General features: G+C 39.6%; 1 protein-coding gene across 6 annotated transcripts in view; it reads right to left on the bottom strand.

Annotated features, from left to right (window-relative positions):
* Positions 1-26,915, bottom strand: part of LOC124861245 (fidgetin-like) — a 42,824-nt gene extending 15,909 nt beyond the window's left edge. Inside the window, exons 1-3 of one of the 6 annotated variants that reach the window (XM_047354800.1) lie at positions 25,988-26,915; positions 25,226-25,256; positions 9,447-9,521 (exon numbers count right to left, since the gene is read on the bottom strand). Coding sequence is in view for 4 of the 6 variants with exons in the window: in XM_047354795.1 (XP_047210751.1) it covers positions 25,226-25,250 (25 nt within the window). In the remaining 2 variants the exon portion in view is untranslated. Of the gene's footprint in view, positions 1-9,446; positions 9,522-25,225; positions 25,257-25,344; positions 25,919-25,987 lie in introns of those variants that run through there. The other 5 variants (XM_047354801.1, XM_047354795.1, XM_047354796.1 and 2 more) reach the window with 5 other exon arrangements.
* Between the last annotated feature and the right edge of the window lie 273 nt (positions 26,916-27,188).

The following is a 27,188-nucleotide window of genomic DNA, read 5'->3' as shown; positions in this document are numbered from 1 at the left end:
ATCTGTGATTCAGATTTTACACAATGCTCGTTTGTCTCTAGGAACTAGTGCAGAGACGCTAGTTCAGCAGCAGGCAAAATACGCAGTAGAAATATACGTTTTGTCTGCAAAGTTTGACCATTTTAAAACTATGAAAAGGATCTTTTATAGTTCTCTATCAATACTGGCGTTCTTGCTGCTCCTCCATAGAAGTTGCACTGGATTTTATTAAGGGGTACCGGAGTAAATGCAGCTGGAAACAGATGCAGAAGTCAGTTTTTAGATTTTTATCTGTAAAAGAAATTGAAAACCCATAATTTTATTTCCACTTCACAATTATGTCTATCATAAAAAATTCTACATGAAAGTGTGAGTACTTTTGGAAGGCACTGTGAGGCATACATTACTAAAAGTTTCTAAGTAGTTCTAAAGAAAATAATTTACCACATTCAAAAAAAAGGTCAAAATGTTTAGCAGGCAACACTGGGTGCAAACCATGGACATCTGCAACATCTCTCCCTGCTACTTTTGCAATGACAGCTTGAAGAAATTTCACAAAACAGCTACTGATCCAGTAGTTTCCTCTTTCTGCCAGCAACAGTTAACCGTTTTCCCTCGTGGCTGCAGTATTTTTACTGGTGACAGCAGGGACATTTCTACTGCTACATCGGTATTCCCCACAAAAAGTCCTCCTCTACTTTCACTCAAGGTGGAACAAGCGGGATCTTTCAAAGCGGCACTGAGGTTAACATGGGGCCACACACTATCAATACCCCTCTGACGCCCAGATCCATACCTGCAAACCAACACTACTTTGTTTACCTGTGTTCAGTAATTAAAATAGATTTCTGAGAGGAGGTCTAATCCTTTTAGAAATGACATTGATCCGACTTCCAATTGAAGAGAGCCAGGGTGTAATTTTTTCATCTCTACTCCCTCCTTTTTCCTGTGTGGAAACTTTGGAAAGTCCTCGACATGAAGGGCATCATTTAAGTTGGTGGGGAGGCAGGTGGAGATAATAGAGAGGAAGCCTCTAACCTCGTCTAAAGTTGTCTGTCTTCGTAAATAAAATGAGATAATTATTGAGCGAACAACATTATACGCCGACGACATACTCTTTCTTCTACCCCCTCCAGCCGGCGCAGTTGTAAATCTCAACAAACACGGTGCTTTTGGACATTAAGTGCTCACTAAGCACAGTGGATGCATCATATTTCAAGAGCAGGCGTTGTGTGGGTGAGGAGCTGGGGGAAAATGGAGTGTAATAGTTATCCATTATCTTATACAGCAACGGCGGCAATGATCATTTTCAAGTGACTCATTTCTGGAAGTACCTGTCTATTGGCCACTTCGAGAGAAGACTTTGATGGCTAATCCAAAACAACTATTCAGAGGTCACTTACAGCGGCTGCGCTGAGACACTCTGCACAAGAGAAACGCTCCAGCCTCCCTCATTATTCAAATGCAATCCTCAGAAAGATCCACATCACAAACTGCGGCGCAGCAGCCCCAGAGTGGGCGATTACCTACACAGCACGCTCTAAACCAGAGTGGAGGCATTAACAATGCATCAACAAATGAATATATCACAATCCAAGTTAGTTTGAAAGAGATATTTGTCACTGGGATGAAATAGTGACACTAGAGGTGTATTAACATATTAATGATCACTTATTGAGAAGAAGTGGGCAGCACAAACATGAGTCTGGTGAGTGGGCAAACTTTCACTTTATTCAATCAAACGGTGCTGTGAAAAAGTATCACCATGGAGATTTCTTCAGTTTGTTTTACTTTTCTGTCACACTTGTATGTTTTAGACCAAACAAGTTTTAATTTTAGGCACAACATATAATCCTAAAGTTAAAAATGATTTAACAACCACCTTTTGTATTTATAATAGGGAAATATGAAAAAGTAAATGCCCCTTATAGCTAATAACCGGCTGTCCCACACTTTGCAGCAACTAGTGTGCTTCTTATCATTGTCCTGCTGCATATGTCGGACACGGTTGCGATTAAGGTCTCCAACTGATAGCCAGGCAAACTCTTTCAGGGTTTTCTGCTGCAGAGCAGAATTTATGATTCTATCAATTACAGCAAGCCATTTAGATCCTGAAGCAGCCAGACCATCACACTTCCACCACCATTTGCAGTTGTGAGACAGGCCTTTGTTCCTTTTGTTTAGCAGTGGTTTTGACCTTGGAAATCTCCCACAGAGGTTACTTTTGCCCAGTCTCTTTTTTTTATTGTTGAATCATGAAAATAAAACTCAACTGAGGCCAGTAAGGCCTGCAGAGTTTTAAATTGTTCTTTTGTAACCTCCTTGATAAGTTTTCGATGAGGTCTTGAAGTAATTTTCCATGGTTGCTCCATTTGTGGACAATGGCACTCACTGTGGTTTGCAGCAGACCAAAAGAAAGGGCTCTGTAACTTATTCCAGACTGTTAGATAATTGTGTTTCTCATCTGTCCTGCAATGTCTTTGCCTTAATGTGTTGCTTTTTTTTTTAGATCTTTTAGCCCATTTCCAATGAGACGGTATCTATTCAAGGGTAAGCCCAACATTCCTCAAACCACTGGCAGATTTAGGTTTTGAGTAATCTTTTAATTTTACCAACTGTTTTTTGACTGGAAGTAATAATACCATTTTGGAGTGAGCTCTAACATTTATTCAATTACATTGATGACAAGGAGGCCTTTCAAACTCAAAGACTTGGAGCTCATCAGCATAAATCATCATGCAAAAACATGAAAAAAGCTGGTCATTGGTAATAAGAAGGGTTTGATTGCTATAATGCCAATAAAGATTTTGCACAGATTAGAGGGGGAATAAATAATTTTTGAGATAGCATTTTCTTTATGAAGTGTGAAAACAGAAGTAATTTTTTTTTAACATTAACTCAGTTTTTAAATAATTGTGGTTGATCAAATTTAATTCATGATCTAGGAGGCAAGGTTGATGATTTTTTCACATGGAGCCAAGTTGGTTTGGATAGACTTTTTCCTCTAATAAATGAGATCATTTGAAAACTGCTTTTGACATTGACTCAGTTCATCTTTGTCTGATTTTAAAATAGAATAATTTTGCAAGGGGGTAAATACTTTTTACAGCTCTATATTATACTATTCTAGAGGGCAGTGAATGTATTTTTAGAAGTGTAGGTGCCATGTTTATTTGTGTGTGGTCTCGGCTCCACATGAACGGTTACTTAACACCACACTGATTTCCCCTCAGCAGTTAAGAGAAAAACCAGCCGATGCTCAATGATGCATCACTGTTTGTGGCCGCCAGGCATCTGTGAGCGCGTGTGTGTGTGCGCAAGCGTGTGTGTCATCATTGCTGGCAAGTAGACAGACAGTCCAGGAGTGACTGCCGGAGAGCCACCATCTGTGGATTCATTTATGTCTGTCTGCAGTGGGCTTATTTGTGTGTTTGTGTGCTGGTGGCATAGAGGGCACACTCAGATGCAGGGTTCCTATGCAGTCTGGAAAAGTCTGGAATTGAGTACTTTCCAGGTCTGGATAAGTAGGGTAATAACCGGAAATATTTGTATTCAATGACCTTTTCTCTGTTGTCTACCATTTGTATCTCTTTATCTCTCAATCTGCCAATAATTCTGTTTATTTTTTTAGGCACTAGTGGCCTTTATTTTTCCATTTTTTTCTGAAAGGGAGCTACAGAAAATGAGGTGGAGAGAGGTGGAAGACATGCAGCAACTGTCAACGGGCTGGGACTCAAACCTGTGACGGCTGTGTTAAGGACTAAGGTCTCCGTACAAGTCACGCGCCTTAACCCTGCGTCACTGATGAGCCCCACCAATCACTCCGTTCATCCATTCATCATTCATCCTACCTCTTTTCCTTAATTTGTTCTTTTCTTCCTTTTGTTTCTGTTTCGTTCCTTCATTGTTCATGTTTCTTCATCCTTTTCCTCCTTTCATTGTTTTCTTCCCTCCCCTATCTTCCTCCCTCTGTAGAAATATATCCAAGATGAATTCAGATTGTATTTAATTATTGTCTTTATACTTTTGAATTTGGCAAAAGAAAGATCAAAGAACTCTATATTTAAGACATTAAAAAAGCGTAGGAACCCGGCAGACTGGACATTCCAGACAGTGGTCTGACTCTTTAGACTAAGCAAACCTCTCAAACTGTGGCTGCTCTGTTCATGTTTAAAGGAACGTTGTTAAGTTCCACTCGAAGCAGGAAAGTAAAACTTTATTTTGGTCACAAATGAAAAAAGCTTCAACAACTTGTTAAGATGGATTTTGCAGCCAATTAAACACCTGGCAAGCAAGGGAGATTAGAGATCCACAGCAGTTGGAGGAGATTAACGCCCGGCCGAGAAGTTGCATGTCTGTGTGCGCGTACATGCAGACTTAGTGAGTGAATTACTGAGGGCCTGCAGGGATAACTTCCACCTCCAGCCCTGGAACTTGCTGGATCCTCCATGCGTGTTTCAAGAATCAAATAAAGAAAACTTCGGACTAGTTTGGCCAAGAACAAACAACATTTTGTGTAATGCACATCGACCCAGTATCAAGTTCAGCCCATGCAAATTCACATACTCAGGAGAATTTGGTTCCCTTCTTAGTTCTCAAATTAAAAGCACAGCATGCTCTGAGCTTTTATATAGTAAAACTACACTTGAGCATAATTAATTAGGCCTGAGCAATATTGAGAATCTTAAAGTATGATAAATTTGAATAAAACCGTTTTACATAAAAATGTCAAACTTAAATGTCAAACGTGATCCAACTGCTTTTATTTAGAAAACGGAAAAACAATAATTATTCCTACTGATGCTAAAACAATATAAAATTTATAATTACAGTCAAAAATAGTTGCTTAATTAGTTAGGGTATATGCTCCAATCGCTAACCTGCGGTCAGCTGCCTAACAGACACGCTTCCAAACTAGTTTTAAAGCACTATTAGCTCATAAGAGTGATGGTTGGCATCCCCAAAGCATGATGCTGCCACCACAGTGTTTTTCTAGTTCCCACACCATGATATTTCTGTTCGCTGAAAACACAGACTATTTACAAACAGCTAAAATTTTCTTTCTTTCAAGTAAAGAAAAGCTTAGGGGCTTTTTAGGCTACACAAACGATGAGCAATCATGGCAGGGAGGCTAAAAAGTATTTTGAACACGAAACACTGATCAGTATATCTCTAATACTGCAAAGTTAACATGTTTAATGGAAAACTAAAATTATGCAGATGTAATTCTTGATTTGTGCTTTAGACTATGGATAAAATTATTAGCAGCAATCCATTTGTTATGCTATTCTCTAAAATACATTATTGGACACAAGAGAATGAGTTCTGTGGCCGCCACCAAACATTTATACATGTTTTCTATAAATCACGTTTTTCTCCAAGGTATTTTCGAGGAAACTGAGTGCATTTTAAGTTAGGTTACAGAGTTAGAGTGAAACTCTGTAAGCTCCTAATTAGTGTCCATCTGAGCTCACATGTGCATCGGTAAAAGGGGAGCCCTAGACCTATCAGAAAGAGGATGTGCTAGTGTGTGATAGACATAGCTCAGTACGAGGTACTCATACCCTTCAGTAAGAATACCATTTTATAGTATCATGGAATTATAATAAAACTTAAGAAACTTTATCTTGATCAGCTTTTATTTATCAAACAGCCACCCTTATTTCCCCTGCTGTGAAAATACATCCTGATTAAAGTTAAACCAAATTATCTTTAAGATTTGTTTGTAGTTATTTTGATAGCCTTTTACCTTTTTGTCGTTCGGCCCTGGTATAACCTTCAGTTGGCTGTTTAACAGATGTCAGTTATAGCTTGACAAGTGTAGCTTTAACACGGCATTACCTAATCCCCAAACATCATACATCCACCCCCGTGTTTTTTTCTTTCCCACACTAGGGCTGCATGACACCAAGGAAAACATGTAATTGTTATACAATTGCTGAATACTGTGATATTATTATTTAACCCACATTTTCCCTTTGCTTTCCTTCATCACAGTGTCTCCTCCACTGTTTCAGAGCTCTAGCATCTCGCCCAGTAAAGGTATATATTACGTGTGGGTATCCAGGGCGGTGAATGTCTTTCAAACAGAAATGATATATTACTGGTATGCAGAATTTGCATACAAGTTACATAAAATATATCCTACCAAAATATTGCGTCCAAGTAGTCTTTTGCAATCTCGTTGTTGTACCTACTGATATTGTGACATACTGTGCAGCTTCTTCTCATGCAAGATCGTCCACATTTTTTAAGACCAGAAATATTTTCAGACAACTAAATGTTGTTCTTTTAGGTAGAGGGAAAAAGTTCAAGAGCTTTCTTGAGCCAGCTGACCAGCAGTGTGTTGCAATAGGTTGATAGAGGAACACAGTTCAACATCATACCGAGGGTATGATGGAACATTTTTAACACTTTTTGGAACCAAGATAGTGCATATGTGGACATGTGTTAGTGAAGACTGCACGTTCATCTTTAAATCCACTGTGGCTTGCAATATGTTGGAATTCACACAGGTTGTCTAAACAGTCAAACAGCAGATCAATACGACCATCGATTGGTGGCATTGAGACTGAACTGGTCATGTCGTGGGGGCAGGAGATTCTGACTAGAACTCTCTGCAGGAGCCTGCTAGAGGACTCATACACACACAGACACAGCACGCACATGCTGTAGACTGATTAACATCTCTTTCATAGCTGAGGACTGGAAATGTTCATGAAAGCAGGCAAACAGATTTATGGACACATTTCTGCCTTCAAAAGAACACTTGGTTTTCTTGGGATGCATATTGCCTCCACACAAACCGCGGCGCTCATCTCCTATGAGCAGATTCGTGTCCTGTCTGTTCAAGTCCGAGCAGTCTGCCAGCAGTTTGTCTCAAAGTGAGGGCATCCAGTCAGCTTCGGCAGATGAATACAAAGCTGGCTGCCGCCGCGTCTCCTCGTGCTCAACTGACACAGTCGATAGCTCTGCATTATTCATGGGGATGGCGGGGGCCGATGAGATGGCCTCTCGCTGAGGGCTGGATTTCAGCAGTCCTAAACTTTACTGGGACCGGCGGACGCCTGACACCTTCAACAACTGTTTATCGTCAGCAACAATGACACCAGAAAGGGCTTTAAATTTAAATTTAGTTTTGGGACGACCCTTTTAGAGCTGAATGCTGGTTCTTTTAGATAAAACATAGACGAACTGATAAATAAAGCACCTTGATGACTTTCTTGTCAGCTCCTCTTGTTAGCAATGAAGACATTAAACAAGGATCATAAAGTTAACATGAAAACCTTGAGCATATTTTTCCACAAATGAAAAGAAAACAAATAATTTCTAATGTTGCTCCTCTATTTTTGCTGATTTCCATTACACAGACTAAAGAGATCAATTAGCTAAGCTGAATCTGTAGAAAAAAACAATAAGAAAGAAAATAAGACAGTTATTAGGAATAAATCAAACAGACTGCAAAGACAATAAAGAACTTCAGGCTGCTTGATATCAGATCTCAGAGGAGAAATTTGATGGGCACCGATGAGCAGAAGGCATCTCAGGAGAATTGGACAAGGGAGAGATTTAATGTGATCATAGGGGACGCTCATCTTTCAGGGAACGGGGTAATAATGAGCAATCAATAATGTCCTTAACAGAGTTAGAGCGAGTGGTTGACAGCAGATGTAAGGCTCTGGCTAACAGGCTACGTCTGATCTCACATTACCGCGCTGGATCTAGGTTTAACATGCACACACACAGGCAGGCGGACAACATGGGCATGCACACACACGGACACCAGCATATGGACCAACACACACTAACATATGGGCTCAAATGCACCGCCCTCTCTCTCCTTTTGTGTATCCTCTGTTTCTGAGGCACCCACACATACACTCTCTTACTTTAGGTGACATCCAGCAGCATCGTGTCATTCTCTATCGATCAGTAGCTGTAATCACATTCAGGGGCGGTGAACATGGCAGCAGGACCGTTCGCTGCATGCACATGTTTCTCGATTCATCGCCCTCCTGCTGATTTTACGGGCTAAAGCGACAACCACTGCTCGCTGTGCTCACGAGGAAATGAGAAACACACAGAATTTCCTTCTAGTAAATAAAAGCCCTCTGTCCTGCCATGGACTCAGCTACCATGTATGAAACAAGCTCGGTGAGGCAATGCTTGGGAAAAACTAGTCATATTCTGGTGAAGCAAAACAGCAAAGCTAACAATGTAACTATGCTCGCACCCAGATGGGTGTCTCATTGCACGAGAAAAAACCCGTTTCAAAGTATTTGCTTAAACATTTTAAGCAGAAATGTAAAACAGAAAAGCTACTATTATTCCTACTACTGCTGTAATAACATAATTGAATATTACTGCTTTATTACAACTATAACATTTATATCATTTATTTTATTGTACATTTAGTTACATAGATTGAAAAGTTATAGGCTGAAGTGCACATCCTTTAATTTTTCATTTAAAGATAAACCATTACAACTCCATTATTTCAGAGAGACTAGCAAAATCCCTATAGTCAACAAATGATGCCAAAGAAAGAAAAAAATGGAAATCTATGTAAACTTGTGAAAGCATGCATCATCTTTAGTCTTCTAAACAAGCTGCTAAGCACCCTCCCATCCCAAAGATCTCACAGATGGTTGAGTCCTCACACAGCAGTCTCCTCTCAGCTGGATCTGGGTGCGCTTTCTCCCGTGTCCAGACTGCAAGTCAATCAGGCAGGTGCAAAGCCTCTACTGGACGATCTCCTCACAGTTAGCAGAAGGAAGTACATTTTTGGTCAATTTTTACTGAATGTATTTAAAAAGAAAAATTTAAACGGTGCCCCATGGTTCCGTGGTAGAGCAGCTGCATCATATGCAGACACATATCTTCTTCACAATCTTCAACGCAGTTGTCCCGGTTCGATTCCCGGCCCTGAGCCATTTGCTGCATGTCTTCCCCGTCTCTCTATCCTCCTTCCTGTCCAGCAACTCATCAACTGAGGCCACTAGTGCCACAGAAACCATTACAAATAAAAATAACAGCTTTTCTGTAGCTTCTTGTAGGTTCTATAGTTTAAAACCAAACTGAGAAGAGATCGGGGAAAATGTCAGTCTTTCATGTTCCATTAATTCAATTGTGTTTAGAATTTTTCCATCATCAACAAGCCCCACAGCCTCCCACATTCCCTTCAAAAGCAGATGTTTTTAAAGTCCCTTTAATCAGATACCAAAGAAAATTCATGAGTGAGCAGACTTTCCTGCAACAATGCAATGCAACATTCCCCTATGTTTTTGCCCTTCAATTTCAATTTTGGCCTTAAATAATAACAAGAATGTCATCATCAAAAAGAAATATATATATTATTTAACTTTATAAAAAGAATGCTTTTTTGTCAGCTACCTGATGTCTTGTGTGGTGCTGTTCTGAAAAGTCATCCGAAATAAAATAAAAAGGAGAAGGAGGGATAAAATGACCTGCTTAGGGCTAAGAAACATCCCGGTGTGGCGCCATTTTGTACCTGGAAAAACTCGTCCATGCAACGACCAAATCTGTAAAAGGTATGATAATGGCAAAGGGGCAAAATGAGCAGCAGTTGCAGCAGAAATCAGCAAACAAACAAAGGGAGTCATTTCATTTGTTTTGGAACATTTTAGATTTAAAGACACAGATGCAGATTTAAAACACAGCATTCACTACTCAGTGGTGTCTGCACCACTCAGTAACACAACAAATCTGGACAGCTGACTGAAATTCAAACAGAGTGATCTATTACCCAAGAATGTGTGATATGTTTTGGCAATAGATTGTATTTCCCTGACTTCACATATCTGCAGTCAAGTCATTCAAACATAAATACTGACCATAAAAACCAAACAAAATAATACAACAAAGAACAGCTTGAAAATGCTACTTCAGGACACCAGTTAGATTACGTAGTGCAATACTAGCTCTAAAATTGCACTTAATTATATTTTTAAAGATATTGATATTTTTTGCAGCTCTGACAGAACTTTTCAGCTCAGTATTTTGTTTTCCAGAAATTGTTAATGTTATATTTAAATAAATAATTTGTCGGTTATTTTTAGGGAAGATTAACAAGAACATATCAGGGAAATGCTTGTGTTCAAGGTAATTCACAGTTCAGGTGCAATACATACATTGTTTATTCAAACTCAAGGAGTCATGATTTTGAATAACTGATTTCAAAATTGACCAAAAAATATTTTCCACAATAGTTTGAAAAAAGCATTACGTTAATAGGAGTGTCCACAGCATACCGTCTTCAGGTGCCATGCATTAAAGAGAACCTGTCTGACAACATGAAGTTGGCTAAAATACCTCAAAAAGTATTATTCCTGTCAAAGATAAGGAAAACAATAATTGACATCTATCATCCTGAAAAGGGTTAAAACTCCCTGCAACTAATATAGATAATATATGGTGTTTAGTTTATTTGATGCCCACACCTGATATACATCTTATGACCAGTATTCTAAAACCTAGGAGGAGGGACAGGGACAATGTGATGATAGAAATGACACAGTAGTGAGGATGATGTGGGTTAATAACAGATAATATAATGTTATAAATTCAGACCATTTTTTTAGCTTTAAAAAACTTAAATCACATTTATTCATGTTTTCAAAACAATTTTCTCACTACAAATCCAGATTTGGGTGTGCCAATAGGGTAAAGGGTAGTAGCCAAGTCAGACCCATTATAGACTACAACAGCAACATATCCCTTCAGGAGAGAAGGCTTTCTCCACACAGAAGTAAAAGTAAATCTGATTTTAATACTATTTTGCAATTTCCCTCATGTCCCAGGACTCTGATAACAGTGTGGATGTGTAAAGCCTGATGTTGTACAATGTAGTGTGCTTTTTGTTAAGCCGACTGGTACCTTCTGTAATGTATTGTTCTGTGCTGCTTCTCTGACTGAACCTTGACTCTTAATAGGCATACTGTGCACCGGAAAGAAGATCAGAATATGATCAGGTAGTAAGTTGGAGGAAAAGTGCATGCAGGAAAAAAGGTTGTATTTATTAAAGAGAGGAGTTAGGACATAAGATAACAACTGACTGTGCTGGCCTGTTCCGAGATGAATTTTGTTCCTCTGCAGAGGTCCCAAAGGGGAGATGAGTCAAGGCTGAGGAGTTAAGAACTAACAGAACAGACAGAAATTCAAGCTCTAATATTTACATTTTGGAGACTTCTTATATTCCCCCCCCCCACATAAAAATAGAAAAACTGGTAGTGATCACACTTATTTCTTCTTTACTTCTAGCATTGAAAACCTTATACATCGCTATCAGCAAGCTGATTGACATTCAGTCTAAAAACACTGTCATTTTGTAAACAATATCAAGCCGCTTAGATGCCCCGACTGTTGTCAACAACCTGTGCTAACAGCTGGCCAGATGTGTCCAAGGGTTGCAGCGTCTCCTAGCAACTGGGAAACGTTATGGCAAAGCTGGAACCTCAATACAAATTTTCACACTGTCATTTGTTAGACTTTACCGGTCAGCAGAACTTCAAATGATGCCGACGCTCAGTCCAGCCTGTATTGTTAACCCAAGACTAACCTGTTATGCATCGGCGTGAATTTCATTTGGTCTGAGCAGCTCTGAGCCAAAAATATCACACAATTTCTCGGACTTATAAAAGATATGATGTAATACAGGAGATGTACGAGGGTTGGTATATGGCAGTGACTACAAATAGCATTAAAATAAAAATCTTTTTCCAAACAATGATGAATTTGTACACAGTAGTCATGACATGAAATCTGTATGGAGGCCACGGTTTTACAACTACTCCAACTGCTGCAACATTAAATAAACAAATATAACCAATTTATTTATATCTGCACTGCATTGCTCATCATCCACAAAGCACAGATTCTAGGTTATTTATTGGTGGTCTTTAAGACTGAATAAGAAAACATTTTAGGACATGAACACATAACTCAACCTGCTGTTTTTACAAGCAAAGGAAATCCCGCAATCTATTTTAATAAACTTTAAACTGTGACGTTTGATATTCCAAGCACATGTCTAAGGCTCTTCTTGTGAAGCTTTGAAGGAAGGTTTGGGTGCAGATAATTTGGTCAAACTCCACTGTGCAGTAGAGCTGCACAATATACGACACTGTGATACGTAACAGTCATCAGATTGTCAGTGTGTGCAATATTCCAACAGCAGAAGGGCCTGCTGAACAGTGTTTGGCTGGATTTTTTTCTGCATTCACACATTGATCATATATTAGGCCAATGGAATGGACTAACTGCCCTTGACACCCACACTTGATCTATATTTTTAAAGGCCGGCACACTAAAACTAACAGAGAGGTGGGAACACTGTGTTCTGGTTAAGAAACAAACAAGTCAGGAAAAATGTGGGTTGTTTTGTAATCAAAATCGATTTTGCAAATAAATATCTTAACATGGTGCAGTCCTGATTCAAACACGTATCATTGAATAACCACAATTTGGAGCCCCACATTAGGTTGTTACTCCCTTCAAAAGTTAGACATTGCTACAGACCTCTTCCCTCATTGGTCAATCTGCAACACTGAGCAGCAAATATGACCAACTAGAGTCGCTCCTGCCAAACACACATCTGTCAAGACACACTAGCTCAGTCAACACACTGTGGCAGATCAGCTGCAAAATATATGCACAGCAAAACATAGAAGAGCTTAAATTGACCAGCTGACGTTATACAAGCTAAGTCATTAATCACAGCCATACAGGGAAAACACCAAGAGCGGACAAGGGGACACGGATGTTTTATTTGGTTTAGCTGTGCACTTTAAGCTTCTTGTTGCCCAAATGTAAATTTGCATTTTGTAGTCGTGAGAGTGTTTGTGTTTGATGCAGCCCCTTCGCATTACTTTACTTGTTTTCCGTCTCTGTCTGGAGCTAGAGAGAAAAACACAATGTGTAGGAAATATATAAAGAGAAGAGAAATAGAGACAGAAACAGAATGCCAAGCAGATATACCGATAGAAACAAAGGCTCGGACAAACACATACAGTGATAGGGAGATGGAGACACAGAAGGAGAGATAGGGAGGGATGCTGGATGTGTGTTCTGCATCCCAAGGGATCACTTACTCAGTATAGACACAGTACTGGAGGACAGAGCACAACAAGGGTTCATTGGCCAAAATCTTTCCTCTTTACACACACATACACTCACACAATCCCTCCAAGCAATATTCCTGTAAGCACTCGTCCACTGAGAATAACCGCATTGACTGAAGTGGAGAGGAGGAAGGAGTGTAAGAGGATGATAGAATGAGGGGTGGAAAAAGGAAAGAAAAGCAAAGGGATCAGGAGGAAGCAGGAGGAGTATCCACTTGGCCTGTGTCCAGGGGAATTAAACAGGCTGTTTACTGCTCTCAGCGCCTCAGCAGCACCATGTTAGCCTAATGGTACGGACATGAAGCCAATTGATTTGTGGACCAATAGACCTGTCCCATAGCACAAGCAGATTACCTAGATCACTGGCTCTGCATCGAGTAGACATCGCTTCTCATTCGCGCCCCACAGGCAACAGAATGTGAACAGTGTTTAATGTGTGGCTGTGTGTGGGCAAGCTTGCATATTTCTAGATATGTTTGGGACCAGAGGTTAATTCTTTCTGTAGCCTGGCTAGCTTTGCTCAGGCTCGTTTCTTTTTTTTGTACATGCAAAATGATTCTGTACCCAGAAAGGTCAACATTAGCAAACAGAAATGCTGATTAAAGTAACATTGCTAATTAAAACCACAAATTCTGTAGTGATAACTGACGGTCCATGCTTTTAATAACACTGTAGTATAGGTAAATATACAAAGTGCCAAAATTATTCACACTCCTTGAACTTTTGATTTTTTTTCTTAACCACAAACATCAATATGATTTATTCAAATTTTATGAGACATTAGAAAAAAGTGGCAGCTTGCTTAAAGTGAAAGGAAAAAGATACTTTTAGTTTTATTAAAAACCTTGTTTTCCTAAATTGTTTTGATGTTAACATGAATAAGAAAATAAAATCTTTGTTACAGCTGCAACCCTTTTGGAATATGTCCCTGCCATGGAGTGTGTCTGTGAACGTCAACTTTTAGGTGGTGCTAAAAATTTCCAATTGGATTTAGCGCTGGACTTTAACTGGGCCATTCTAAAAAACAAATGTGCTTTGATCTATTTCATTCCATTGTAGCTCTGGCTGCATGTTTAGGGTTGTTATCCCGTTGGAAGGCGAACCTCCACACCAGACTTCGGTCATTAGCAGCCTCAGGTTTTCCTCCAGGGTTTTCCTGTATTTAGCTTTATGTTCCCATCAACTCTGACCAGCTGCTTTGTCCCTGCTAAAAATAAATGCAACAGCATAATGATGCACTCACTATGTTTCACCGTTGATGGTGTTTTCAGGGTTATGTGCAGTGTTTGCTATCTGCTACATATGGTGTTTTGCATTAAGGCTTAAACATTCAATTTTGGACATATCTGAACAAAGCACTTTTTTTTCCCACTTATCGAATGTTCCCTGAGGGGCTTGTGGCAAACTTCCTTCTTGCCACTCTTCTAGAAAAAGGCCAGATTTGTGGAGTGCACGACCAAGTTTTCCTGTCAACAGATTCGCCCACCTGAGCTGTGAATCCCTGCAGCTTCTCCAGAGTTACCACTGCTCTCCTGCAAACGTGGCTTCTTCCATTTTCCGATGATGGATTGAACAGTGATCCCTAAAATGTTTAAAGCCTCAGATATTGTTTTAAAACCTGATCCTGCTTTAAACTTCTCCACAGCTTTCTCTCTGACCTGTCCTGCTGTGTCCCTGTTTGTTTTAAAAATGTTATCTCAAAAACCTCTGAGGCCTTCACAGAACAGCTGCACTTACTTTGATGAATTCCCTCATTTTCCAAAAATAGTAAAGAAATAGCAGGCTCCTGATCACGTGTTGCTGCATAATTTGTACTAGTGCACATGAATACTCTAAGCTCTATATGGCACACTATTTAGTCTGGAGACGTTAAGCTGCAGCTCAGCCATGTCCAAAGAAAGAGAACCACACAAACTGGGTGCCAGGCTAGCTAGCTTCGTCTTGACGGCTTGAGACAGGACCGTGATCTTCGTGTTTTAAAAAGGGATGACGTCGGACAAATCAGTCCAACTCGATGACTCTTTGGAGCGGTGGTTCCTGTGAAAGACTGCGCTGATGTTGTCAGCACACTCCGGATCAACGACTGAATTAGTATATCATCATCAGCATCTCTAACCGTTTGATTGGCGATTACGCTACTAGCTGCACTATCCCGTTAAAAATAGCTTTTTCATTTGCTTTTGCAATTTCCAGAGCACGAGTTTAATAGACCAAACAGTTTTTAGTTTCTGTTTTAAAAGAATTTATACACAATAAATGAACAGATTTGATGTGTGAGCACATGCTGAATTAGCCTGAGCAAAAATTGGAATTTTTTTTATCTTAATTTCATAATTTAACCGTTTTCTTTAAAATGTTGTAAAATTATATCTTGTTGTTTTTAGGGTACAAATGTATTCTACATTACAAAATGTAGAATATTGCTGAATAAAGTGACTTTTACAAGTCAAATAACTAACATTTATTGTCCCCCGCATAAAAAGTTTATTTATCTAAGACCACTTCTTGAACATTTCATGACAGTTTCTGAAAAGTCTTTGAAATTAACTTTTTGGGATCATAACTTTTCGCAGTTTTTAATATAAATTATATACATAAATTACCTCAGAATTTCATATTTTAACAGACTGTAGTTGTCTTAATTTGCTTGAAGATGCTACATTGTTTATGTTGCTAATGTGGAGTAAGAGCTGTTTGTAAAAAACTAGAAATTAAGATAAATACATATTTATATTGTATGTACGTTGTAGTAATTTTATTGTATTATAATAATAATAATAACCATCAAGAGTAAATATCCTATTCATCAGAGCCAAATGTAGAAAATAAGGCTTAAAATCTTGTGGTTGATAAATATTCCCAAATTATTGTTATCAAGAAAAGTGTTACTTTATGTAAATATATCAAAACACTCTTAATCAAAACGTTTCAACACACCAAACTTCAAAAAACCAAAACTGGCCTTTTTTGGTTTAACAATCTAATTAGCCAGGCTTTGACTTGCTAATTAGCTTTTTATTTTCATCTGGAAATTAAAACAGTGGGAGTTTATTTATATTCTTCGACATTATGTTCTCACTTTGTTTCAGTCACACTTTTACAGATTTAATTAAGCTATCCACTTGGGATTAATAAACAAGCTGGTATTAAAAGCAAGCTACATTTGTTACTGTGATCAGTTATCTTGTTTGCTTTATTTCCTTTCTCTTTCTATACAATGATACTGAAAGAACTCAAGATCCACATAGACCTGCAAACTAACGTATGATATGCAGCAGATGTTTCAGGATTATTTAGTCAAAGCACGATGTGCGTTAACAGCATTTGATTTTAGCAGCCAGCACAAAATAAAAACGTACTCCAAAACAAAGCGAGACCACACACTCTTAAAGCTCCGGTTCTCCATGTGTACAAGCGAACAGAGAGTATAATTCCACATTCTCCACAGTTTTCACTCATGTTACTGTCCCACTTGATAAGCATGAAAATCCATTTATCTACAAAGCAACTGTATGGTCTGTGTCAGACAATGTCTCTTTCATGGTCCCTTGTGGGCCCTTTTTTTGTCCACAAAGCCACCCAACTGACTCCGCCACGTCTGTAATAGGCCACGTTCATTTGATATAGGCACATCAAGGGAGATGTTGCAGTGGTTTCGCTGTGCATCAAGAGGAGTGGGGCTGGTTCACAGAGGAAGCAATGTGCTCTGAACATAAAAGAACAATGGATGCAAGGCAGATGCAGTTAGGCAAAAAAAATAAAAATACCAACAGGACAAAGTAAGCACCATGCAGACCTGCAATACGAGTAGAACAATTGTCTGTTTTAATAAATACACAGACAACAAAAAAAAAAAAAAAAAACGAACACAAGGAAACACACCAAGGCTGGCTGTCATTATCACTCGGCTTTTTTCTGCTTGTAAGAGTTGAGACTGCAAGTTGAGCCGGAGGACAGAGCTCCAAAATTAGGTTTATGAGGAGAAAGAGGAGGAGGCGGAGCAGTCAGATTACAGATTAGAGGGAGGGGAAGTGGTGGGATTAAACATGCAGACTAGAAGGCAGCCCAACTAATATAGCTCACAGCTCAGGTAAAGGGCATTGTCGCATTTAGTCATGTGGATTGCACGGTAGTTACTGCAGGGACAAACCTGTACTGACAGCACAGTTTACAGAAAATGACTCTCCAGGAAATTATTTAATCACTTTTCACAACATTATCACTCATCTAATCTATTTTTGCCTAAATGAGCTGCAGAGAGCTTTACAACACAAAAAAAGCCTGCGAGACGTTGGTATTAACAACAACGCCGTGTATTAACCACCCTCTGGCTAATGCAACTAATGAATGAGAAAAGTAGCAGGCTAGCGGCTCTAATTCTCCTTCACAGGCTATCGTGTTGCAGCCCGGAGACAGATCAATACCATTTGCTCAACACACAGGAGGCCTGGGAATCTATAAAAGGGCTTTTATTGAGTAATTAAACACCCATTACTGTCCCGTGCAGCCAAACAATAAATTTGATCAGCCTCTCAGGTGCAGATCCAGCCATGATTAATACCCAGTGTATGCAAGACATAAAGGAACACAATGACATTTTGCCAAGATCTCAAGAGCAGTTCCGAGACAGTATTGTGGCTACTTTAGGGTTGCTTAACATGGCCTTGGTTTTCAAGAAAACACCGTAAACTTTATATTGTCCCAGCTTGCTGAGCCGGGTGTCAGATCTCACCCGTACCTCGACGTCACAAAGGTTGGCGACACACCCTCATTTCTGTTATTTTACTAGGAGATACAGCCTGACATTTGTGTCTAGAGTCTGCCTAGAGTCCTGTCTACACTTACACAGGACCTATACCTCTAATGTATGGCGACACCCTCCACAAATCAGCCTAAAAATAAAAATTGGAAAATAGTCATGTAAGTATTGTGTAAAAAAATACCTGATTTTCACAGTATCGTCATATTTAAGTGTCCCTACTGCTTCTAAAATAACATAATTACAGTATAAAACATTACTTATACCATTTATTTAGTTTTATTTCTTTTATTTATTGTAGACTATTTAACAGGCATGCTGCTCATCTTTAACTTTATAAGGGCATCCCCACAGCATTATGCTTCCACCACCATGTTTCTTTAGCTTCCTCATAGTGATTTTTTTGTTTTTTTACAGCGGAATTTTTCTTTTTTGTAAGTGACAAATAAGCATAGCTGCCTTCTTTAAGCTAGCTGACAGGAAGTGTGCAGCGGCACATCGAGGAGGGAAAAGCTAAAGTCTTTAAAAAGTAACTCAGGTTACAGGTCAGGTTACAGGTCACTCAGGTCTTTTTCTCTGGTGTCTCATAAAAATGACTTTAGACCGTAGAAAGTGTCCTGCTGTATGGAGCATAGAGTGATGCAGAGCTGCCCCCTTCCACCTTTGTTGCCATCATGTTGCAGCAAGTGGGGAGGGTCGCAGTGTAAAATATACACTGTGTATATTTTATATTTTTGCTTCAGTCTATATAGAGATTAGAATAAAGGTTGAATTGATAATTCTTTCAGTCAATAGGTTATTTTAGAAGAAGCATGAATAACCTTTTCAAATAAAATCAATTATCTCATGTTATATATTTTTGTTTTTAAATTACCTGTTTATACTCTATTTTTAATCCAGCTAATCATACTGTGAGAGTCTCATACTGGCCCATGTCTCTGCTTCTTAAACAAAAACATTTGTCCCAAAAAGAACACTGTTGCACAAAAAAAAAGGTCTCTACTTTACTTTTTACCCTTTTCCGATAGAGGGTTTATTTCCCTCCACCCAGTTCCTCCAACATCCTTTTTCTACAATTTCACAATTCAAAAACCTGTTACAATCCGATCCTTGTTGGAGAATATTTAGCGTTGTTGAGCCAACAATATGGCATCTGGGTGATTCTCCTAAATATGAATGGCCCATTCACGGGGCTCAATGCAATCGCTTGGCAGTGGCCCTCCTTCTCCTCCCTCCCTCGTACTCAAAACAATATTCAGCGCAGCAGTCTTGGCACTTTTCCCCGAAAGCAACAAAAGAGGAACTCGAAACTGTCCCTGAAACCCTCAAAGCATTAAGCCTCTGTGAGATGCAAGTACTTGGCACAAGCAAAGCGATTTAGCGACAATGGGCAAATCATACAGTGCTTTGTGAGATTTAAGGGATACAATAGCACTCGGTTTCCAAAGCACACATTAGTAGGGATGTCATTGGGACCCCCTGGGGGATTTGAGCAGCCTAAAGGATTGTGTAGTGAAGAGGATAAATATATGTTACTGGGTAAGAAGATGAACCGCTACCAGTGCCTCCCCTCTTTCACACAACGTATTGTGGATTACAGTGTGAGGAATACATTAATAACATAATCTTCCGACCACACAAAATAACCCGCAAACTGAACCCATTTGGCTTGCTAAGTGTACACATTGCATCGCATCCAAAATCAATTTACAACCATTTAACAGAGCGCAGGAGGTGTAGATGAGGAGAGACAGAAATAAATAGATGCATAAATAAAACTAGAAAACACAACCAAAAAAGAAAAAATAACTTGTTATAAATGCGCGGCGCTTGCAGCCATGCTGACCTCCAAGTGCTAAACCAAACCCAGCAACGGACAAGCAGACACCCACTCAAAAGTCAATACCATGCGTGCCTCCTCTTCCTCTTGTATGGTTAATGCATGATGCCAGGTAGAGGAGACAGACAGAGAGTAGGATCTCATTATGCGCTGCGTGCTATCATTAGCTATGTACCACATGTGTCCGTCCTGCCAGTGGAGTCATACAAGCAACATCCTAATGCTCTCGCCTGTTTCCTGTGGGGAAACTTGCCCATCACACACACACACACACACACACACACACTTACATAGCGCAACAACATAATTACATGTATGAATACTAACGCCTCTCTTTCCCAAAAGGACTGGCTTCAGGACTATAGAGATTGTGAATCATTAAAAATGGAAAAATTATATTTCTCAGGCTATTCTGCTCTATTTCAAAATATCCTCAGTTTTGAAATGTTTTGTTTGAAAAATGCAAAAGATTGCAATTTGGATGGTCTGTTGCAGCCTATATGCAGCAAAGCATTGTCATTGCAGAGCCTAGGCATAGGTTGGTTAATGGGATCACAGTTTGCCAAGGTTTGAAGCAGGTATAGTTTCATAACGGTAAAACTTTTTCAATCATACCGTTTCTTGATTTCTTTCAATGAGCCAGAGAAAATGCAGCACTGACTGGAGTTTTCTCTAACTTTACGGAGCATGGTGTAATACGAAAATGCCCCTCTCCAACTTGTTTCTGTGCACTGCCAGTCAGAAGGCTGAAAGACAGCATGCAAGAGAGTCAAATTCTGCTGTTTGGAAGATTTTCCACATGCGGTAAAAAACACTGTGGTTGTAGCATCATGCTGCGGAGATGCCACCCTTTTTAATGCAATGCTGTTTTAACACTCGGAGCAGACTTTATATTCATGCTTAGCATCAAAATAAATAAATATTAGAGGTAACATTATTAGTACAGTAATACATTTTTAAAGCAGTGAGGAAAGCTGTAGCTGTTCTGTTTTAGATGTAAACATTTAGATATGATCAATTTTGACATTTCTCTTGAAATTTCTGTGTAATAAAGTAGTATGTTTAACAAAGTTATATTGAGAGAATTTAATTTGTCCATGTGTAAGAATAATACTTTAAGATAGATGGAAGTTAGGTAATGGATAAGTAAAATAAACTACTTTTAAGAACTGATTGCTTCTTATTCAAAGTCATCTATGAAGCAAAACTAATCAAATTTAAAGACTGGTTGATGTTTTTTGTAGTTTAAATTCAATAAAACTAACTTCTCTGACAATGCCATCCTCGACTTTAAATGACCTTCGTCCTGAGAAAAATACAGTTGATAATACATAAAAAAGACAACTTTGCCTTCCGTGCAATGTGGATGAACAGAGAAAAGTGGTTTTATTTATAATGTAGGAAAGACAAAGGGATTACAATGTGTCAAAACTGTCTTGTTAAAAACATAGAGAAGTCTTCAACATCAAGAAGTCTATCACCCAACAACACTTAAAGTTTTGTGTGAGTTTTAGACGAAACAATGATTGGCCAACCGAAAATAGCCAAAAAAGGCACCCGTTCAGGTTCAATCAAGCACACAAATCCACAAGAACAATCTGCCGATGTTCATCAAGCCAAAAACAAACTCTTTAGCTGTAAAAACAGCGAGAAAGAGAAGAGTGACCAGCTTACTGTACCACTCGCACAAGTTTTCCCTCTTTACACGCTAATCAGGATATTAAAACTGAGCATCAGATGCGAGTGGGGGCATCGGCAGACAGCCACCATGTCCCCGAAGCTTGCTGTTCATCACATATTCCAAAGCTGCTAAAAGCTGCAGAGATTAAACTCATCTCTTTTCTTGCTTTCTGTCTTTTCCTGTACATCCTCTTTAAAAAAAAGAGAAAAGACTCGACGGCCTCTTCTGTGGTCAGGCCAAATGACTGGCGAGCTCCTACGCATATCAATGCATAATTTAACTGCATGGCAATAACCTAATTAGAAACGGCACCTTCTCATTTTAAGCCACATTGTAAAGGATAAAGCTCTTTGCTGCCATGTCTATTGAGGAGTCATGGCGTGAAATATTCCAATGTGTAAGATTTTTTTCTTTCTTAAACATTTTAGCATATTTAACACTTTCACCAGCTAAATGTTTTAATATCTACCAGGGAATCCGAAGACTGCTGCTGAAGAGTAAAAGGGAGGTGAGCGGGGGTCTGTTTAAAATTCAGAAAAGAGGGCAGCCCTTCGCAAAAGATGGAAGGAGGGAGGAAAAAAAAATATCCACGGCTTTGACTTCATTAAAACCCTACAAAATTTACACGTTACATAAAACGGGAAACTTCAAACCTTTCGGAAGGAATCAGGAGTTCAAAGAGAGGCAGATAATGGTTTTATTGCTGGAAATTAACATGGGAATTCATTTTGTGGTTGGGAAGCAGGATGGAGAAAAAAATGTAGGAATCTGGTGATCTCAGATCCATTTTATTTCAATCAAAATTATAGAAATCTCGACTGACTGCAGTTCTGCTTCCTTTTTTTTTTCTTTTTCTTTTTTTAAATCCTTTTCACAATTTTTCCTCTGTTTTTGGAAATTCTTATAGCTGTATTTCAATAAAAATGGCCAGATTTCTCAAGTATAAAAGCGTTATCTTGGCACCAATCATCAGAGGTTGCATGGAGCTCCAAGGTAAGCTGACAGCATTATTTTATCCTGGACTCAGACTGGTGCAGATACCCTGAGCTTTAAGTACAGCCATCAGATTTTGACCTGTCAGCACTAAGAGAGAGAGGTGAAGGAGGAATGAATCGAAATCAGAGAACTGTGTGGAAATGGTTTAAAAAGAAGGGAAAAAAAGAGCCTGTCATGACAAACAAACACACAGGAAACTAAATAAAACCCAAGGAGCGTTGCGAGGAGAGAGGGGGAAGCAGAGAGGATCATGGTGTCAAGGATTTTCTGGAACTGGCGTTTGCTCATCTACGAAGAAGCAAAAGCAGTGGTGTTACCGACAGCTGCTTGCCATCTCTGGAAAAGAGAACTTAGATCATTGAGGAGGGGGCTAACGGCAAGCCTCGCTACAGTTAGCTGACACAAAGCCCAGGCTCTGTCTTCTGGGACGGAGAGAGGAGGAAATAAGTGGACAAAGAGGGAAACATCGAGGAGACAAGACAGGCTGACACACTGTCGAGCAAACATGGAGGAAAAAAAAAAGATGGGGAATCAAGGAGGGGGAAGGTGGGGGAGATGGAGGAGAGTGAAACAGACAGACAGCTCCGAGAGGGATTTGTTCTATTTGCATGCGCCGGGCTCCCATGGGGTCCGGGTTCGGCTCGGGAAGCCGAGAGCACAAAAGATAACACTTAACATATTTGTTAAAAGATGACAACCCTGCCTGGATCTCGTTTGAAGGGGCCCTTTGTCAGGATGCTAAGGCGGGTGAAATCCACTGATACGGACACAGACGAGGCTTCACTTCTATCAGTGTGTGTGTGTGTCAAAAAATAAAAAATAAACTAAAACACAATATTTCCCCACGACTGCCACAAGTCCCGCGGGGCTGGCGACATCGCACACCAGTGACTCCGGGATGGTGAAACAGCTTTTAATGGTAAACATTACGGAGTGATAGAAAGTGTCAGGATAATTTATTTATACGGCCCCTCTGGGAGAAGCTGAGGCACCCTCGCGGCAGCCCGGCTCTCTCTGTTCATTTGAGGGTCTGCATTTAGATAAATAAAGGCAGCACTTTTTCTTCACTCCCTATTATCCCCTCTGTCCCTATTAACTGTACTGGAGGTTTGCCAGAGATGTGAGGCAATACGTTATTCGTATAATGACGGGGATTATTGCCACTGTCAGTGTTACACTCGCACACAGCAGATGTAAGATCTTGAGCTAAGGAGGGTCAAAGTTAAAGGAACAAACTGAAATCTGATTATTCACGTAAAAGCCTGTTGTACCCCACTAGTCATGGCCTGGTATGAGATTCTCATGGTCTTATAAAATTAAGTGAAAATATTCACCCAATATTTGAGAAACAAAATGTACAACATGATCTGACTGCTTTCATTTACAATAAAGCGGCTGATATAAAAATATTGATTTTTACAATAATAATAAATTAACATTTTTTTGGGGGATATTTTGGTATCAAGCAAAAATATACAATAAACACAATCAGCTACTTGACAAATACATGACATGCTGCTCATGGCTAGCCAAGTAATCCATGGCAGCCCCACAGCATGATGCTGCCACTTCCATGTTTCTAGCTTCCACTCCATGTCTGTCTACGTTTGTCGCAACCAGTAATATTTACAAACAGCCAAACTTTTCTCCCTTCTACGTAAGGAAAAAGTGTAGTAGGCTTCTCTTATCCAGCTGATCTGCAGTGCACAGAAACTATAGTCATTCCAGCTTACTGGCATCTCATTAAAATGACTTTAAATTGCAGGAATGGTAAGAACATGTTAACACCTTGGTATCTGAAACCAGACCATGCAAATCTTGCAAACAATTAAATTTATTTTTTTTTAAATCCTGCATCTCAGAAATCTCCAACACCTCCATATACATTTCCACAGCAACAGTTTTAATCATTCACCATTAACCTGTTGATTTCTCATACCCTGAAGATTATGCTATTTTTCAAGCTTAAAAGAAAACAAGCCCATAAATGGCACCTTTTCGGCTTTCCATAAAGAGTGCGAGGACGACCATGCAGTGCGGGAAATGTGGTGCTGCTTAGGTGCAACACACAAACAGGAGCGCAGCAGCAGGTGCGAGCAAGAGAGACCGTGTGTCAAGAAGCAAATAAATATGTTTGTGTGTGCAGAGAAAGTGAGATCAAAGGTGAGAGGTCGAGTCCCAGCTAATAGCTGCTGCAAACCAAAAGTACAGCAGTCTCACTATCAGGCGGGCAGCGCGGCCGGATCAAAAGCATCAACAAGATTCTTTAGAAGCGCACACACAAAATATCTACGGGTAATAATTATACAGATTTCTATAGAATGTTGCACCTGCAATCTGATTTGTAAATGTTACTACTAATCCTCCATTGTTTTGAATGATAAGTGAGCAAAGGCTGAGTGAAATAAAACAGATTAAATTTAAATTCTTTGCAGAGACCAAGGCCTCTTTCAATGCAATTCACCTGGTATAAGTAATTTAGATGATTTGAAACAATAATGAAGCGAAATATCTCTTTTTACATCCAGGTGTGAGGATTTGAAAAAAAAAAAAGTGTCCAATTTCCCAAAACAGGCTTTCTTCTTTATAAAAAAAAAAAAAAAAAATGAGCAAACTGTAAACTGCCATCTGAAATGTAAAAGCAGCACACATACTGTAGCCACCAATTATTAATTAAAAGATTTGTCCACAACCTAAGCCTGTATGGCCGGAATACATTTTTCTATAAATACTATGAGTGGAAAAAAAATCTTTTTTTCTTACAGCTGAGAAGTCACACATTTTTATACAATTTAACAAAAACAAGTAAAGAATTAAATGATCATCCTTACCATAGACGCTGCTGCTGCTGATCATGTCGTGCTGTAAAAAAGAAGACCACTAGAATTAATTTCAAGACAAAACAACAAAGAATGCGTAATTAAAAATAAATAAGGGGTAAAATCTATACATTTATTTACTGTTTTAGCTGCAGCCCTGTATGAAGTGGGCCCTTGCAACTCAACAGGAGGCACCTAACCTACATACATCTGATTAGACACAGGAGCCCGGGATAGCAGGTAGCGGCGAAGGAGGAAAAATGAAATCAACTGGTGCGGCGCAGGTTGGAGTTAAATCTACCCATGACGCCCTCAAAATGCCCAGACTTGATGCGGAGAGAGCGGTGCAACTTGTTGTGACCGCGCCGCAGCAGCTGCAGCCTCATGGACGCAGGTCTAGCCTCTGTTGCCAAACACAACTTAAGAGATATTTATCCCCTTCTTTTAAGTCCGGTGTGAGCGAGCTGCGCAGCCGACACACACACACACACACACACACACACACAGAACACGGCCAGCAAGTCTAGACGTCTATGTCCTCCAATTTAGCCGCGGCACAGGTTAACCCCTTTAAAAAAAGGAAGAAAGAAAAAAAAATACAAGCATTTAGCGCACCTGAGGCACGTGGAAACTTCTTAAATAGCTAACCGCACGTGCGTTATTCCGAATTAAGTCGCGTGCGCACCCCGCTTCTAGTCTCTCTTTAGACGCGCGCTCGCTTCCCTGTTCTAATTGCAGCCGCAGCGGATGCCTAGCCGGACCGTCCTCCCTTACCTGTGTGTTTTCCTCCTTTTTATAAATATTTGTTCTTATTCGGCGACAGGTTGACCCCTCACGCAGGGGTGGGTTGGGGTCGCATCGATCCCGAGGAGGGGCTACTGCCGGGTGTCGAGGTTAAGCCGGGCTGCGCTGGAGCTGAAACCATCCCAAGTTAACGCAGGAAACACTGACCACGACCACTGCCATGTTGGAATTTCACCAGCCCCGAACAGCTGCTTCTCAGACTGACCAGTGCGCTCCCCAGTGCGCATGCGCTCACGCCAGTAAGGGGAGAGAGGGAGTGAGAGAGATAGAGAGAGGCCGGGGGTGGGGGGCAACTAACAAGCTTTGCCTGTCAAACCCAAACCAAAAGCTGTAAGAGAATTAAAGGAGTTATATTAGGTGAAAAGGATCTAAAAAGCATACAGAACACTATTGAAATTCCATTTATTACGATTTAAAAAGTCACACCACGACGTAACATATATCCTATATAACTATACGAAAATACGAACAAATCTGTTAGAGGGGGAAAAAAATTTAAAAAAGGAGAAGATTAATCTTGTTGCATAAGTTTGGACGCCACAAAACTAATACTTTGCTGAAAGGGCTTCTGATTTAAATTTCATCACTCTGTCTTAATAGCAGTTTGTTAGCATCCATTAACTTGAGCTGGTGATATTTGTCGACTCTTCCATGCAAATTTTCCCAAATGTATCATCTCTTGTGCAGATTTTTTTTTATTTTTTTGCCAAGTTTTATTTCTGGACTCTGGTTAGTTCCAAAACTGTTGCTGATTTGGATATGGACTGTGATGGAGAAAACTGACTTATCCCTTCTTCTACAACTTTCTTCCAGAAAACCCAAGTTTTAGGTCAAAATTGTTTTGGATTTTTGGAATGATTTCATTCACCTTGACCAAAAAAACTACCAAAAAAAGTTTCATCTGAAGAAAAACAACCAAGGATTATGATGCTTCTACCATAATACATTATTACTGGAACAGTGTTTTCTGCTGATGCACAATGTTGCTAGTGTGCCCAGCATACCTTTTGTAATTCTGGTGCAACATAATGTCTGTAGCAATGCAACTTAGATGGGCAAAAAAAAAAAAAAATGAAATAAAGTGTAAAACATTGAAACAGTCAACTGCTGTTGAAGGTGTCATCTGTTTTTGTATGCATGCAAAATGAATCTCTTATGTTGATTAAATTAC

Source organism: Girardinichthys multiradiatus, chromosome 24, assembly GCF_021462225.1.
Source record: "Girardinichthys multiradiatus isolate DD_20200921_A chromosome 24, DD_fGirMul_XY1, whole genome shotgun sequence".
Lineage (NCBI taxonomy): Eukaryota > Metazoa > Chordata > Actinopteri > Cyprinodontiformes > Goodeidae > Girardinichthys > Girardinichthys multiradiatus.
Note: the sequence above shows the minus strand (reverse complement) of the source record. Positions and strands in the feature narration are given on the sequence as shown.